Source organism: Buteo buteo, chromosome 2, assembly GCF_964188355.1.
Source record: "Buteo buteo chromosome 2, bButBut1.hap1.1, whole genome shotgun sequence".
Taxonomy (NCBI): Eukaryota; Metazoa; Chordata; class Aves; order Accipitriformes; family Accipitridae; genus Buteo; species Buteo buteo.
In genome coordinates this window covers 59,466,448-59,483,531 of record NC_134172.1, presented here as the reverse complement: position 1 = coordinate 59,483,531, position 17,084 = coordinate 59,466,448, and the positions used below count along the sequence as shown (strand labels likewise).

Below are 17,084 nucleotides of genomic sequence, written 5' to 3'. Positions count from 1 at the left end.
CAACCAGTGATCACGTAGGGTGGGGGTTTTTCCCCCAAACTACCCTATACACTATTATTCCATTTTTCTGTAACACCTCTGTCCCTTTGTTACAAGCATTCTAACTTGGCATCTATGTCTTCAGCTTGTGTTAGCATATTACCCAGTATATTACTGCTGCTACCAGTATCACTCCAGCATAGTCTGCCTTCAATTTCACGCACGCAGATTTAATGGGAATTCTTGTAATGACAAAGATCAATACACTGATGTGACCAATTGCAACTCCTTGTATTAACCTCCACAGAACTCTTTTTTTTTTTCCTGACATAGACCCTCTCTGTTTTAGAAATGCTCATTTTCTTTTATAGATACCAGAATTGCCAAGTCTAGTCCTTAGTTTTGATGCAGGAATTCTTGAAGCTCTTTCAGATGTCCATCATGAGCTCTTACAATGTTAATGTAGGTGATCTTCTTATGTGTTAACAGAAATCAGACTGTGCTATCCATACTGCCTCATCCAAGTACAGCTTGGGAGGAATAGCGTAAATGCCATCTTGGAGTTATGTCGATTAGATTTATATCACCTTTGCTATTTTAATACCTCACATGGCAAATGTTAAGTCAGTAAAACTTAGTACATAAATAAAAACATCTGCTTTGTCTGTGACCCTTTGCAGGGTAAATGTTACTGTTGGATCAGCAAAACTGCAGATAGCCAGTCGTTTTGAGAAGTTCATGAATAGGGACAAGCCTTATTTATTTATTTATTTATTTATTTGGTATCAGAGAAAGATTTAGAAATATGGTGTCAAATGATAAAAAATTATCCAAATGAACACTGAGCCACATGAAGCCCTATCTTCTCCTTAACACTGTACAGTAGCTGTCAGTTATGTTTAGAATAATGCTTCTATTCCAGTTTTCATAACAAAGCTATATTACAGCAAACATAAGTGTTACTTTTATGAATTCTACAGATCTTCACTTAAATCTGTCCTTTTAAAAAATACTGATTTTTCAATTAGATGCTTAAATATATTTGAAATTATAACAACAGAAGCCAGCCTGAAGTACAATAAAAAAATGAAATGTCTGCTTTCAATGCATTTTGCTACATGAACCCACAAGATCAAATACTAACACTGTAAGCATATTTTTAGCACACAGAGAAAAATAATCACATAATGCATACCCAGATGCTTACTGGTAAACTATACTTTTGAAGGCTCTGAACAAGGGCTGTGATTCCAAAGAGCAGATAGATTCAGCTCCAGCAGCTGCACTAGTTGCTGCCCGAGACGTCTGCCAGAGGTTGCCATTCTTCTGCTTCTCCCTCAGCTGCTATGGCTCTCAGCTCACCAGACTAATTCACAGACTAACTCACAGAATAACTCGCTGACTGCTACAGCACTGCACTTTCTGAGGAGAGAAGAGATGCCCGATGCAGCTCGCCAACCTCTGGCAGGGAAGCAGAGTAGGCAACGGGCACAAGGAGTTAAAACCTCTGGCAGGCAATTCTAGATCTATCTAGAATTGCAAATCAGACCCCTAAGATAAAGCTCAGTCAGCTTGAATACGCCTACCACATATTAGTGCAAACCTATGCTCTGTGGCTTGCAGTGGCTTGAAAGGAAAAGCAAACCTTTTAAAAGTCAAGTGCAGCAAAAAGGTCTATGTAGAAACTGCCGTGAGTTTTTAAGTCAATGAGTTCTGGATTAATAAAACAGGCCGAGCAAGCCAGATTGTGACCTTCATCGTGCAGGGAAAGTCTTTCCTTCTGGAAATTTCATACTCATACTTTTTTAGGGTTGATTTCTTTCTGGCCATTTCTTATTTTAATGGCCTTTTTGGGGCCACTGACCAGTGGGTTGGTGTTCTTTGTTGATGGTTTTGGGGCTCCGCTCCGACCACTGCGTCCTGCGTTCTGGTTCTTACTGCGGGCTGTTCGCAGCTTTTGTTCTTGCAGTCTCTGTTCCCACCTCTGTGGAAATGAGGAAGACAAAGAGGCTGAGTTGGGGAAGGACATAATCATAAACAATTATGTCTTAATCAAAGCTATGCTGAACCAGTGATACTAATGCGGCTTTTAATGGGTTTGTGCTCTATTCTGCGGGGCCATCGATGTCAGTGTGTTACAGCTGTCTGCAGGGGGAACCTGCCACATGATCGTGGGTGGGAGAATTTCCACGATATCAGCAGATGACAATGACAACTGCACACCTCGTGTGCAGTGTGTGTGTGATGTGTGTGTGTGATGTGAGTGTGCATCTCACGCCTTTTCAGAAAGCCAGGGGAGCTGGCACCATGCCATCAAAAAGACAGGGTCTGCACACTGGAACTCCTTTGCAAAGCCCTTCTTTGCTGTCTTACTGAACGTGCTACTTAACTTTTCCTCAGAAAAGTCTGCAGAAAGCAGACTGTCCTTTCATATATTTAAACACACAGCTACAAGGGAAGGTGGTATTTATTTTCTGCTTCTGCTATTCTCTGGGGTGGAGAGCACTGGGCATGAAAGAGCTTATGTTATGGACAGACAATGGAGATGACCACTGAAATCACAGTGTTCAGTGTTGCAATGGGATGGTTGTGAATAATGTATCTGCAGCTTTATTCAGCAGCATCCCTGAGAAATTTTGAAAAGCAATGAGATCAATGAGCCCACGAAAGAGAATAGCTGTCTGATTTCCAAACCCAAAAGTGCAGTGGTTAGAAAAGAGGTTAAGCGGTTAGGTGGTCCAAAATATGGAGAGATCCACAACACTGTGGCAGAGACTGCAGTCTTTCACTAGAAGTGAACAGAAATACCTATTTTAAGGAAAGCATGGTAGATAGTAGAACCTGGAAAGAGTCTCACCTCTGCCCTCTATTAATGAACTTTCTCTTCTGAAACTCCCAAAGGCAGGGGCTTTGCCCAGTGGTCAGAGCAAGAGAAGTGCTGTCCAGCTTTCCTATTTCATATCTCTGCACTGACCCTGTTGCAACTCAGACTCTTGCCCTGGCTAGAGGAGAGGCCAGCCATGTTGTGGTTGTGTTAACAGCTGTCTTCTGTAGTTCACAGACAGCTCCAAACATTCATTTTAAGTGGTAACTCAAGACAAAAGTTGGATGCAAGTCTTCAGGGATGAATGATGGGCATTAAAATGAAGCCACTGTGATACCTAGCTCCATACAGCTATCTTTGTGTCATCAGGGTCATTATATGTATCTTTATAAAACAAAAAAGGCATTTATACATGTCCCAGTCAAACATGTTTAAATGAGGATTTAATTTATGAAACTATTAATATCAGAGGGAATGACACATGCTTTGAGAATTATTTTGTTTGGCAGTCATGCATCTATTTGACAGTCTGGAAATGAATGTTCAAACAGGTTTCAAGACACAATTAGAAATGACAAAACAGTGTGAGGAGGCCACTAAAACACACTGTGTGCCAGTAACAGGCTATTAAGTTGACAGCTAAGGGATTTCAAGAGTCCAAGTCATACGTCAGTATTCTCCTAAATCCCTCATGGTATCATCTGCAATTGCAATGTATTTATTTTTTAAAGATTTAAAGCATGGTTTCTTTTTCACACATAGGTTTTACGTAAGTAAGTGAGGAGAAAAGGGAATGATAAAAGCATCAAATACAATTTCCACAAGGAGTTGGTCTGTAATCTAAAAGCTTTTGCGGATAGATACATACATCTTTTTTCCTCTTCTCTATCAATTGCCAATCAGCTCAACCCTTTCTGAGTTCCAGAGATAATTTTCTTCCATCTCTAAAAGTCTGAGGAAGACTCAGACACTGTCTTGATCCACCCTTTCTTTCCACTATAAAGAGGAGTTTTCAAGCAGGAAGTGATAGCAAGTGCTACCCTGAAGCCCCCAAAAGCAGGGGCATCTGCTGCTCCTGCCTCCCACGTCTCCATACCATAGACTTTTCCTTCCAATGTTCCCTGAAACCAGTGAGGGCCAACACTTTCAGTGGGTCTTTAGTGGGAAGTAGCCAGCGAGAAGTCTGCGCCTCCCACCTGCAATCTTTAATGCAGCAAAGCCCGTTTATCCAGCACAGTGGATTTTAACTTCCTTTCTTACCTAAAAGGTGAACTATATACTCCTCCGCATATCACCTACCTGACAGTTACTTGCCTTAGCAGTGATAGGAAAGAAATTCCTAGAGGCATTACTGTAATAAGCCAGAGTTCACACAAAGATCATCCAACCATAATATTTAGGGACAGTTTGCAGATAAAACAGAAATAAAATGGAAATAAAACTTTAGAGACCTTAAAATGCAAGACTAAAATTTTCAAATTTTCACTTACACTTCTATGTAATTATGAGGTATGAAAATGTTGAAGTGAAAATAATAATACCCAGAGGTGTTATGGATATCTGAAAGTCAAGCAAGTTATTCAATGCTGAAGCAGAGCGAAGGTGTTTAACTTTTTATCAAGAATATCAGCATTTTTTTCTTTGGTTGTATTTACCTTAAATCTTTTGTTTAGTTGATCCTTCCATTTTTCAACTAGACATCCATCAAGAAGCATCAACCTGAAAATTAAGAAATAAATATAAGTTATAGATATTTCTGGTTTTGATTCCCAAGATGCCATTCCAGATGATTTAACACAGCCCGAGGTTGAAATGCACCAGCAGGTACTGGTACTGACAGTTTCTCAGTATGGGATGATAGGCAGAAAAATATTTTTCTCCATGCGTAAATGCTTTCTAATGGATTTCTATAGGCTTATACTGATATTTCTGAAATCCTATTCTGTAAAAACAGAATACAGTTTTCAAAAGAAATCAGATTTTACAGCCAAATCTGCAGCTCACAGCCAGTGTTCAGAAAACATTTAGAGCCCTTTGTCCTCACCTGCAACTATTCTGCAGGGGGAAATTGTCTTGTCTTGATCACTGTTAACAAAAAGTGATGGGTTGGGTAACATCCCATGAAAATGTTTAAAGGTATATGTACATGTATTTTTACTTATGCCCACTATATATTTCTCTGTGTGTTTGTGTGCAGAAGAGTACTTGAAAGAAATGTAATTTACTTCTGAATTTTAAAAAAGCTGTTTCACATGCACCAGTTAATACAGCTTAGCTGACGAATGGTAACACCTTACCTGATCACTTACAACCTTCTCCATTTCTACCTATAAATACATGAGGACGGTATTATGGATTTCCTACATGTAACTACTTAATGAGTGCTTTAAAGTGAATTTGGAAAATGTATGGGCAGTGATATTGGCCTACCAATGAAATCTGGCTAGCTCCTGTATGAAAATACTGAGTCTAGGTGTTATGAAATAAACAAAACAAAAATGTAACTATTAACTGTAGATGCCTTAAACAGCTTCTAAAATAGTTTATTCTAAAGCAGTTTGATGTCACACTTTCTAAGTCCCAACCTAGAAGCAACTATTTTATAGCACAGGGATGCCGGAATTTCTGTATCTTCTCCACTGCTAACTATTTTAATTTTTTTTTTCTTTTCTTTTTTTTTTTTTTTCTAAGATACTGGGCCTTAATATGCCCTAATATCATTTCCCTAATTCTGGAAGGTTTTACTTAGACATCAGCGTTGGCTGGAGACATCAAAACATCATTATGTATGCACACAATTTCATACAGCACTTTGCTGGCGAGTGAGATTTACGCACCATAGCAGGGCCTGGCCTGCAGTTTCCATGAACAGTGTTGCTGCTCATACCAGTTCAAAAAGAGTACAAAATGCTGCCACTCGTAGCCATTAGCCACTGTGCATCCACTTTGCCCAAACATAAAAGGACTACAATGAGTGCAAGCCCTGGAGAATCAAGACCAACATGACACACACCTCATTTTCTTTCCCAGGAGAGGTTAGGTAATTAACATATAGGATTGAAGCTAAGGCCACATCATGATGAATGAAACCACAACACAGTGTGCATCTGATGCAGCTTCTGTTTGGGCCAAATAATGGAGTGAGACCCTAACCCTGCTGATGGGCAATGGGTGTTTTGCCATTGACTTCAGTGGAGATACAGCTTCTATCCGTTTTGCTTCTGGCATTTTTAAAAGCTGCTGTAACTCAAAACCTTCTGTTTGCATGCCACTGAGTTCAACAGGAAACACATATAATAGTTTATGTTTCTTTTTCAAATCCATTTTAGTACACTATATGAAATTAAAAACCTCAGTGGCCTTTAGAAACCATCACAAAATATTTAGTGAATGGTGTGTTTTTCCATAGTAATGGAGAAGCAGATTGCGATCTTTCACTTTTGAAATCTCCCCTCCCTGACAGCCTCCTGAGGGTCCTCTCCAACAAAGCTCTGCAGGTCAGAGCTCTTCAATTGCAATCTTGGCCGTGGTCCTTCTGCGTGACTCAGAGCATGTGTCCCTAAAATGGCTAACAAAAAGTAGAGCACTCTAAATTAATCTTTGTGAAATATTTCCAGACCTGGAGGAGCAAGGTGCCATGTAATAATAAAACACTGTGCCTGCTGGCTCACAAAAAAAGGGTAAGGTAATAAGGTATCAGATATAGAAACACCTATAAAACATATATCAACATAAAACTCATTGAAAATATAGATATGGCCCATCAAGTTCCACACATAGGTGTTCTATGGTCCTCAACAAGTGCGCATGATCAATTAACAGTCACATCACTGTGTGCAAAACCAGCCTGCACATTTTACAAACCTGCCTTACCTCTGACCCACGGCACACAGGCACATGTACCCACCACGCCACAACCCGTCCTGTTGCCATCTGTTGCTGCTGGTACATTTGGGGTGCTAACGGGGACGAGATGTCCCCTTCTGCCTCAGGGACACAGAGAGAAAAGGGAGCTGTGATTCATCACTCCCTCCCCTCCAGATCAGCATGCTGGATTTCCTTCCATGCCTGGGGCTAGGCTGACTGCCAGATGAAAGGTCTGGTAAAGTTAGTTTTGTTTTGCCTTTTAATCATACAGCAGGACTGGCAAGCTGCTCTGAGAGTATTTACTTTTCATCTGCCATCCGGGAGCCGGAGCTCCAATGGCTGCAGCTTTGGCTGGTCCCGGTACAGCTGTGGGATCAGAAACATCTCACCAATGGCACCGGTCCGAAGTATGGATAGGCCAGCAGAGAAAGCCTGGCTCTGTCTCCAGCAGCTCTGCAGACAGATGTGTATCATCTCTTATCCCCTTGCCGGAGGGGTCGGTGAGGCAGAACTGTGCCTTCCACGTGGTCCTGCCACTATGGACCACCACCTACAGCCACCATCGAGCTTGTAGCATGTGAAGCAGCTCATGCTGATGGAAAGCAGTCCTGGAAAAACACTCCCAAAAAGGCTGGAGATGCCTGAACTGCTGCATGATGCATTAAGCAATATGCTGCCTGCACCCAATGCCACCAGAGTTTATGCTCCACATGTGAGCCAGGTTTTGTAAACACTGCATCGTGATGCAGAGCTGAGGCTGATTAAGTGGAAAAAGTTAATTGCGAAGGTAATTGAAACATGTAGGTGTACATGTGAGTTATCTTAAGAAAAACTATCAGCAGTGTAATATTAACTATAACTCACAAAACATGCTCGTGACCAGAAAGAGAGCTCCTTCCCGTCTATCACAGCTAGCTATAACACTTTTCTGCACCGCATCGCCCGGGCTTACCTTGAGCGCCATTCATAGCACATGATGAGAACATCCTGCTTCGGTTGGAGAGGTGGACACTGGCAGGAGGAATTTGTAAGAAGAGGCACTTGAGACAGAGGAATTGACGTCGAAGACTTAAGTATGTCTTTGACTTCAACCAGAGTCGTTATCTCGTTGCAGTTCCCTCTTTCTATGCTTTTTACTTTAGCATGAATGACTGCGATTAGAAAAAGAGAGGTGTGAGAACAACAAACGGTCTTAGAAATTTAAACATCTCAAAATTAAAGAAAACATTAAATTGAAAGCTGTTGTTTCGGCTGTGAAACTAGAATTACTGCTTCATGTGAGGGCACGTACAGTGGCTTAGAATAACAGAGGCCCGATCCTGATTTGGTTTTCAGTCAGACTGTTGACAACTGTGAAATTAAACATGTGCTTAAATCTTTGCCAGATCAGGCCAAGCGATCTCGCCTGGAATCGCACACACTAACAGCTTCTTCGACTCAGACTTGAACAACGCCTCACATAAATCGGACCCGCTCTATAGCCGCATTGGCCCTTTTCCAATTAAGTAATGAATAATTTACCTCACAGACAGCTAACATGAATTCAGTCTTCTCAATAATAAAATCATTTCCCTGTAGGTTGCATCCAGGAACTAAAGTCTTTTCTTAAATATAAGAAGGGAAGGTTTGAAACAAGTAGTCAAAAACTAAGAGGCTTAGGATTGTGATTTACTCGGTCTATACTTTTTTCATCTTTTGCCTTTGGATTAGTCATCATTAGTAAGATCCTCATACAAAACAGACTCCAAAACGGGTTCTTCTGACTCTGAATACACAAACATTCATATCTTTACCTTTTCTTGAGGAATACTGCATGTCTGCATGGATGCAAGAAGGTGAAACTGTGTAGATTGCTCTAAGGATGAGCTCCCTAGCTAACTCTGTACCTGCGAACCCTGGCAGTACCTACCCCTGCAGCATTTTACCCCTTCTTCCTTGTGAGAAGTACCAAATCAGAGAAATGAAGCATGTTTTTTTACACAAAGGACTTTGTCTCTAGGAAATGTCAAAATAGGAACAATCCTATTATCACAAAATTCTTGAGTGGAAGAAGCGTCAGAAGTGTATGTACCATAGGGTGACCAGCCTGTATTGACTCTGCCCCTGGCAGCCACAAGGTCAAAAGCCTTCAAATGGACCTACAAAAGCTTGGAATAAACTTCACTCGTAGAAAACAGGAGACCAGCAATTTTAATGCTGTCTGGGTTTTATGTGCTAACTTTATCAGGACATGTGTAACAGCCACAAAACACATGAGGGATCTCAGTTTTGGAGACTCACAATGCATTTTCAAGTCTAATTGAAACCAAGTTCTGGCCAGCTAGAAAAGCAATTCGGCTGTATATATTATTTTTAAAGGATTTCAGAAAAAAGTGGATTTTATTTGCGACTTGTTCTGCCTTGCCTTGTCTCTGAATTCTTTTTCCATATGAGCATGTCCATTTGTTTCAGAGGAGGCTGAATAAAAATCTACCTCTCAAAAACAAAATCTTCATTACACAAAGTCAATGGAATTAAATTTTGGATCCCAACCTACAGTTTTTATTCAAGCAACACTCCCACTGAAGTCACTGGAATCAGTTTTTATATGACTAACACCTCTATTTCATTTCAGAATAGTAATTTTATATCACTGCTTTTTCATACATTTCAGACAAGTGTGGAAGTTCATTGTCCCACCTGGACATATCACTATATTCTCCTGAGATAGATTAAGGAATTATATAGAAGAAATATATGATATAAATGCACCAAAATGCCATAACAGAAAAAGTGTACAATTACCTAAGTTAGATGTTCAGCTTGATTATTCCCACCTAACTGGGGTCTGGATTTTTTTCCCTATACTAACAAAGAAGCAAATAACTACAAACTTGCTTTCATTTGATATCAGACAGAGAGGAATTGACTGGATATAATAACCCTATTACATAAGAACTCAATACATTCCTTGAAGAAACAACTTTTATCTGAGAAAAAGCCCATAAATTTCAAAAGACCAGGAGACTGCATGCTAAATTCACTGTTAATAGGGGATTTCTGTTGACATTACAAATATTTAATCTGGTATTTTTCTAATGTTAATTAGACTTTGTCCTGGCTCCCAGCATCAGAAAACCAGAGCGGGGGGAGCCAGGGGAAAAGAGGGGTAAATGCTTACTTATATTGCCAATAAGCCATGCAACATACGATAAAACTATCAGCCAACTCCTCAGCCGGCTGGTGCAAATTGTCACTGAATTCAGTTAATCTCTGACAATTCCGCACCAGATGAAACTCTGGCTAGTAAGTAAAAGAATATAGGAATTTCTAATAATAACTTTTTACCTTGCTTCAGCTTCGTTCACATTTACAAGTTTTGTTTGGGTGATAAACCTCTGTTTATTCCACCTGCTAGATGAAAACCGGAGCTGGCCAAGCAGCACATGGTCATGCTTACATCTCTGCACTTACTAGAGGGACCTTTGCAGTAGCAAGCACCCTTTCTGCAGAGCGACCTGTTGATGCCAGTGCACATTACTGACATTTCACTGCTTTTATCAGAAACACACCATCACCTACGCGACAACTGCTACCGCCTGCGCAAGGTGTGCGTGAGTGGCGGGTTTGGGAAGAGGACGGCTGGGTGTCCTCGGGCAAAAACCCACTTGGAAAGGCTGCGCTGGAGCGGTGTCCTCACGCTGCACTTGCTGGATGGGGCCTGGTGTGGGTGCAGCACCCAGCTGGAGCTGCCAAACTCGCGGGGGGGGGGGGGGCACGAAGAGGGGTGGGACCGGCAAAGCAAAGTATTTTTACACACTCCCCCCCCCCAGCCCATGCACTTACTGTAGCTGTAGTTCTTGGCCAGGTAGGTTGACAGCGTAGGCTTTGTCTTTTTGCACCTGCATCGCTCTTCAAAGGAAGAGAAGGGGAAATGGTTGAGGGGTGTCAGAGGGGGCCTGGCTCCGGGGATGGGGGGGGGCCCGAGGCTCACCCTGGCCACGGCTCCTGCAGTCGGGCTCCGGGGGTCTCTCCGGCACCAGCACGCCCTGCGTGAAGTCCGTCCACTTCACATCTGCAAACAGAGGGGCGGTGGGGGAAGGAAAGCTGTCGGGGAGAGGCTCCCGGGGCAGGGGTCCCGAAGCCTCTCCCCCCTGCCCGGGACGCCCGGCAGGGGGTAGAGGGTCTGACGGCCCTCCCCCGCCCCCCCGCCTCCCCCCGGGGCCCTCACCCTCGGGCAGGTCGGTGACGATGGCCTCCGGGGAGATGCAGACGCCGCGGTCGTAGACGGGGAGGTCGTCGCAGGCGAGGCTCTCGGGCCAGCTGTGGTTGTAACGGCGCATGATGGGCTCGCAGCCGTCGCGGGCTCGCTGGCAGACGGAGCGGCAGGGCTTGATGGGGTCGTAGAGGAACTCCAGGGTGCAGATAGGGGCATACATGGCGCAGAGGAAGAAAGGGAGGACCGGGCTGCAGCCGGTACCCACCAGCTCCTCGTACTGCTCGATGGCGAGGACGGCGTTTTCCTGGGTGCTGTGGTGGAGGTGGTTGGGCATGCGGGTGATGTTCCAGGGCATGGGGCGGCACATGGGGATGCGCACCGCCTCGCACGGCGCGCCCTGCGCCCGCGGGCTCACCCGCAGCCACAGGGACACCGCCACCAAGGCGCGCAGCATCCTCCTCCTCCTCCTCCTCCTCCTCCTCCTCCTCTTCCTCCTCCTCCTTGGCCGCCGCCCGGCTGCAGTCGAGTCGCGGGAGCCGCCGCGCCGACAGCCATGGACATCGCAGGACCGCATTTATACCGGTGGCACGAGTGACGTGGGGCCGATCGCGCTCCCTTGGCAGCACCGCTCCTCCGGGGGGTGTGTGTGTGTCTCTGTGTGTGTGGGGGGGTGCGTGTGGGTGCGCGCGCGTGTGTGTGTTTTGCTGTGCAGGCACGGTGACATCACCTCCACCCCGTTTTAATCCCCCGGCGACATCACTGCGTCTCTCCTCCGCGGCTCCAGCTCCGTTTCAGTTTTCATCTGTGTCATAAATTCCTTCAGGTGGAAGGAGCGGGGGGGGGGGGGGGGGGGTAGTGGTGCTGTGAGAAAAGCAAACCCAAACCACACGCATCTGCCGCGGGGCTGCGCGCTCCCACGCGGGGAGAGGGGAGGAGGAGGAAGCGGGAGGGGGCGCGGGAGCCGCCGCCGGAGCATCCCCCCCCCCATCGCCCCCCCTCCGCCTCCTGCGGGGCTCAACTTTACGCTGCGTTTTCCGAAGGGACACGGAGCAGAAACTTTTTGCGGGCTTGGGAGCTCGGCACGGACGGGGAAACGCGTGAGGCGGACCGGGGTGGAGGAAGTTGTTCTTTGCCCGGTTTGGTCAGGAAGGGGGAAACGGCGGGGGTCGACCCGAGGCGGGAGCGGGGCAGCACGGGGCCGGTGCGGGGCTGCTCTGCGGGCAGTCACCCCCCCCCGCTGCGCTCCCCCCGTCTCTGTCGTCCCCGCCCCCCCCCCCCAGTCGCATCTGCAAATGGGTGGAAGAAGGGATTTCAGGCTTTTCCCAAGCTGCTTTTTACTTTTCTTTCGTTAGTGGTCCACGGCCACACGCCCCTGATGCAGTGGAGTGGCATGCCCCCGCGGGAGCAAGGGGCTCCCCCCTCCCCCCCGCGCGCGCGCAGCCCCTCTGCACGGAAAAGACCGATGGGCCCTTGCAAATGCCGGACCCCAGCCTTCGAGGCACCCGCTGAGAAAACGGGATTAACTCCATGCCGGGTTATTGCAACGGCCTAGGAAAGCCCCAGCGGGGCTCCGGGTTAGCAGCTCCCGGGCCTGCCCTGGCCGGGTACCGCGGTACCACCGGTGTTTTCCCCTTGCAGCCCCGGCAGAGGTGGGTGCTGCAGAGCCGGAGTTATATGTGGGGCACAGGCTTCCCCCACCCTTTGTGTGCGAGGGAAGCTCATCCAGAGCGGGCAGGAAACTACAGCTGAGAAAGCTGAGAGGGCAGCGGGAGATGGAGGGATGCATGTGCAGGGTGACACTGTCTGTCCGTGGGGACCTGCTGCAATTCCTCCCTCGAGAGCAACGTTAAAGCAGTTTCACCCAGTAGGTCCCTCCTGGCCGTGTATCCCCTCCCTCCCAAAGCCCACACAGAGTGCCCAGAGGTACCCCAAAGCTCCGGCCCTGCAGCAGCCCCTCTGGCATCGCCCCCCCTCGAGGACCCGTGGGCACGGCCAGGGCAAGCAAACCCGCCCGGTACAAGGGGGGGGGGGGGGGCACTGGCGGGCGAGGGTCCCCAGCGCCCGTCGCCCCACTACCTCCTGCTCTCCCATCCCGCTTCTAGACAGCAGCTCGGGCAGAAACCGCCTCTCCCCGCTGTGGTGATGCGGGTTTGGAGACGGACCGCCCCCCCTCCCCCCCCCCCGGCGCAGGCCTGCCCGCCCGCCTGCGCGCCGTGCGGGGCGACCGTGCGCGGAGCGGAGCAGGGCGCGGAGCGGAGCATGGCGCGGGGAGCGGGCGAGCTGCGGCTGCTGGGGCCGGGGCTGCTGCTGCTGCTGCTGCTGGGCGGCCTCCTGGTGCGGAGCGGCGGAGCGGCGGCGGCGGGGCCGGAGCCGTGCCAGGCACCGCGGCAGTGGGAAGGACGCACCGTGTCCTACGACCACGGCACGGGCCGCAACAGGCGGGCCGCCGTCTCCTACGATGGCCCCAACCAACGCCTCCGCATCCTGGAGGAGAGGAAGGCCCTCATCCCCTGCAAGAAGTAGGTGCTTGCCGTGGGACCCCGCGGCCGGGCCGGGCCGGGCCGGGCCGGGCAGTGATGGTCGGCGCGGAGACCGGAGGCGGCTCCCGGGGGGCGGGGGCGGGCAGCGGGCGGGGGGGTGTCTTCCTCGGCCATCCCTCACCCCCCCCCGTATCTCTCTCTCTCTGATTTATGGTCCAGAGTGTCAGCTTTTCACCCCGGGAGATAATTCTTTTCTCCCATTTTTAAATGGCACGGGAATCGAGTCCAAAAACACAGCCCAAAATGTGCGGTATAACCGGTATAATGAAGAGTTTACACTGGAATAATGCCACAAAGGGGTGGGGTGGGGGGGGTGGTAATTCTAGCCCAGTAATTTGCTAACAAGTTTGAGTCACGTTTTACAAGTTCTCTGGTCTTTCTCCGTTCCTGCAAGTGCTAAGTCAGTGCAGGGGGTCAGGATGCATCTGTCACCTGTGGGACAGTGTACTCATTCCCATTGCACAGACTGCCCAGCCCTGGAGGACCTCCCTGTTTTTAATTTATACAGTAGGTATCTGTTAAGCCTGTAACTAACCCAACAAAATCACTGTGTCATTGTGCATTTCCTGATTTGCTGAAAAATAAGTGTAGAAAAAAGCTGACTGAAGGAGGGCCTCCTTTTATCTCCTCAACCTGCCAAGCTCAGGCCCTGACAGGCTGGGTGGAAGAAACAATCAGCCTGGAGAGGCCTGAGTGAGTGAGACATTTCTTGTACTGAGCATCAGTAACTCCCAGACACCCTGTCAGGACATACCTGCCAGTGTGAGGGTAGCCAGTCTGCCTGTACGTCTGCCTCTCCCACCTGAAAATTGTTCAAATAATAGTGCATCAGCCCTGGGGATGTATCAGCCAAGGTGAAGCCCAGCCTACAAATACTGTATCATCCAAACTTAATGGTCTCTGCTATTGAAAGATCAATATTCCTTTTTGCTCCCAGCTTTTTTTCCTGACAGTGATCAATTTCTTACCAACATCACATAGTCATTGTTTTCATCTTTCCAAAGTGTATGCTCTTCCTTGGTCCTTTCTCTGACAGTCCCCCAACACTCTTAAAACTGTTCTGTGTGTTTCATTTTCAAGCTTAGCTTTCCCTCATCGTGAGCTTTTTTCTTTATTACTGTTTTCATATAGGAACCCTATGAAGAATGTTGAAGCCAACAGACAGCTGTTTGCTGGTGGTCTGCTAACATACAATATAGAGTCTGACACTGGCTCTGCTCATACGCCCCTTCTTTTGTAAGTCCTAGGTTGACCTTCATGTTCGACAAGGGTAAAACTGCCCTACAAAGTCTGATGCAAGTGTTTTCTAGCTTCTAAGTTGTACTGAGCTCATTTCTTCAAGCTTATGTTTATTTTATTTGAAAACTTTATTTTAAGATTGAATAATTATTCTACATTTTCTGCTCTGGGCCAGATTTTGGCTTTTGCCAAGATCTGCTCTTTTTACATTTTTTTTGGTAAATATTTGCTCTGGATGCAGTTTTGTCTGGGCTGATAGTGCTAGAAAGAGTCAGAGTGCAGACAGGTGCACTTGAAGCATCTCTCTGTTGGATTTTCCTGTATTAGTTTTTTTGTTGTAGACAATCCCTGACCTCAGGGATCCCTGCTGTTTCCAGGCTGACCACATTTTCTGCCATCCAAAACTGGAGGGTGGTTTTGTTGTGTGCACAGCTAGTGTCTGCTAAGGGCGTGACCCAGCTGCCATTGAAGTCAACGGAAAGACTCCCATTGATTTCAGTGTGTGTTGGATCGGGTCTGGAGTTGTGATCACAACTTCATTTCACTGTGGACACAGTGAGTCATAAACTGAAGCCTTCAGAAGTTAGAGGCAAGGGGATTTATCCCGCCTTTTGAAAAATAACCTCTCCCCCACTCCACTTTGACGTTGGCAAGAAAAGGGTAATTAGGTCAAGGCAGTGACTGACTACAAAAGCAAGAAAAATAGTGCTGTCCTGGTCTCTAGGGAAATTTTAATTTAAATTCTCATGAACGGACACATTTTGCTCCTATCAGATGTAACTTACATGCAGCAATCAGGGTTGGCCAACAACCAAATTTTTGTACACAGCGTTTTCTGAAGCTTGCGACTATGGACCTTAATCAGACCCAGCCCTGTTTAAGTTACTTGACTGAGGTTAATCAGGGACACAAAGACCTGCCTGTGTGGAATGGCTTCCAGGCTCATAGTCGCAGGAAAACCTGAAAATTTCAGTTTTTATTGTAGATATATGTTTCAAATTCATGTAATTTGCTATGTGGCATTTTCATACCTACATCAACCCAGTGTTCTAAGTAAGGTCCTGAAAAGTAACTGTAAGGTAAATATCCCATCGCTGCTTCTTTGCTCACCAGTCATTGTGAGAGTACCCGAGATGCAGCGACTGTGTTGGTAAAGGCTGCCCGCTCCCCATCGGCCCGCTGCAGTGTTGTCACCTGCCACCTGAGCACACACCACGCTCGCTGCACAACCACGTGGAGCCGGTTTGTTAAAGCAGTCCTTGATGGTTGTTTCAGCCAGCTCGTTGGGTGGGTGTTTCTTTGGTTCATACTGTTGACTGCCTGCACTCCAGCTTAGAGTGTAAAAACTACCAATAGTGATCCTGGGCTGAGCTGTTTAGAGGAGAACCCCTTCCAGTTGGATTCATTACTAAACTTTCTTTTTCACTTCTTTTACAGCCCTAGCCTTAGCTACACTTTGCATCTTAGGTTTTCTGAAGTGTGCCTTGCCCCGGTGCTTCTTTCCCCTTCAGGATCAAAATTTTGGGGATAGACAAGGAGGGCAGGGACAGTCTTCTCTTGGTTTCATGTAGCACTCAGCTGAATACCGGGCACAGAGAAAAGAAAACAGATCAGAGGTTTTTATTGAGTAGATTGTGCCATTTCCCATTTGGAGGAGGTCATGCCAGTAGGGTTATTATATGATGTGAAAGGAGAGCGCTTGAAACGGTTCCCTGGAGCTCTTGAGGCAGAGCTGTGTCACATTACCTGTTAAACACAGCACATTTTTTAATCCTTTATTGCCTACTACTTGGAGTTACCTCCTTTTGTGCTCTCTGTATATTAATCTTTCCTTGCTCCTGTTCAACCCTCTGCTGACCACCATCTCGGGACACTTCACAAAACAAGTAACAGTCATCAGCACGGTTTTGCTGTTGCGGCAAAAGTGTTTTATTTTAAGGTAACGTGTACCGGTTCAGATTTGAATATGACATCACTGAAAACCGGTGAGAAATCCTGGCACTACAAAGGTCTAAACCAAAAATCCTACTGACTGCATTGTGGCCGGAACTCCATGTGTCCTGCATCACCTTTCATTTTCTTGGAGAAACAGAATGAGAAGTGTACTGCCTGGCACTGCTGAAGCCACTCAGCAGGCATTAGTGCTCAGTTATGAAGGAAGAAAATCACAAAGTGAGGAGCAGAGCAGAAATCATGCAGGTGGTGTTTGAGGGCTGGGGTGTTACTTATCACATGCCATATTTATAGTTTCACCCTTCTCTTCTGTACTATTTTTCACAGAGTGATGAGGCACTGTGTTCAATTTGTCCTAAGAGGAATGCGATGGTGGGGAGAAAAAAATTTCCATGTGGTCAGGAAAGTCAGTAGGAGGAAAGAAAATTCATTTTTCTCTTCTATGAGTGTTTTTTAACCATAACCTCCATGGGCCGTTGTACAG

The 17,084-nt window shown here is 46.7% G+C and overlaps 2 protein-coding genes across 3 annotated transcripts in view; one reads left to right on the top strand and one right to left on the bottom strand.

Moving 5' to 3' along the window:
* Positions 1-733: 733 nt before the first annotated feature.
* Positions 734-11,624, bottom strand: SFRP4 (secreted frizzled related protein 4). Its single transcript, XM_075022525.1, has 6 exons — positions 10,881-11,624; positions 10,644-10,724; positions 10,496-10,561; positions 7,623-7,821; positions 4,459-4,522; positions 734-1,963 (listed from the first exon to the last, which is right to left on the bottom strand). The coding sequence occupies exons 1-6, from the start codon at positions 11,440-11,442 to the stop codon at positions 1,775-1,777; spliced, it is 1,161 nt and encodes a 386-aa protein (XP_074878626.1). The 5' UTR covers positions 11,443-11,624; the 3' UTR covers positions 734-1,774.
* A 1,322-nt stretch (positions 11,625-12,946) lies between these two features.
* The window catches only part of EPDR1 (ependymin related 1), a 33,877-nt gene continuing 29,739 nt past the window's right edge, over positions 12,947-17,084 (top strand). The window contains exons 1-2 of one of the 2 annotated variants that reach the window (XM_075056711.1): positions 12,947-13,387; positions 14,540-14,644. In XM_075056711.1, coding sequence (XP_074912812.1) covers positions 13,011-13,387; positions 14,540-14,644 — 482 coding nt within the window. In that variant the 5' untranslated portion in view covers positions 12,947-13,010. The remainder of the gene's footprint in view (positions 13,388-14,539; positions 14,645-17,084) is intronic. The other variant, XM_075056720.1, reaches the window with a different exon arrangement.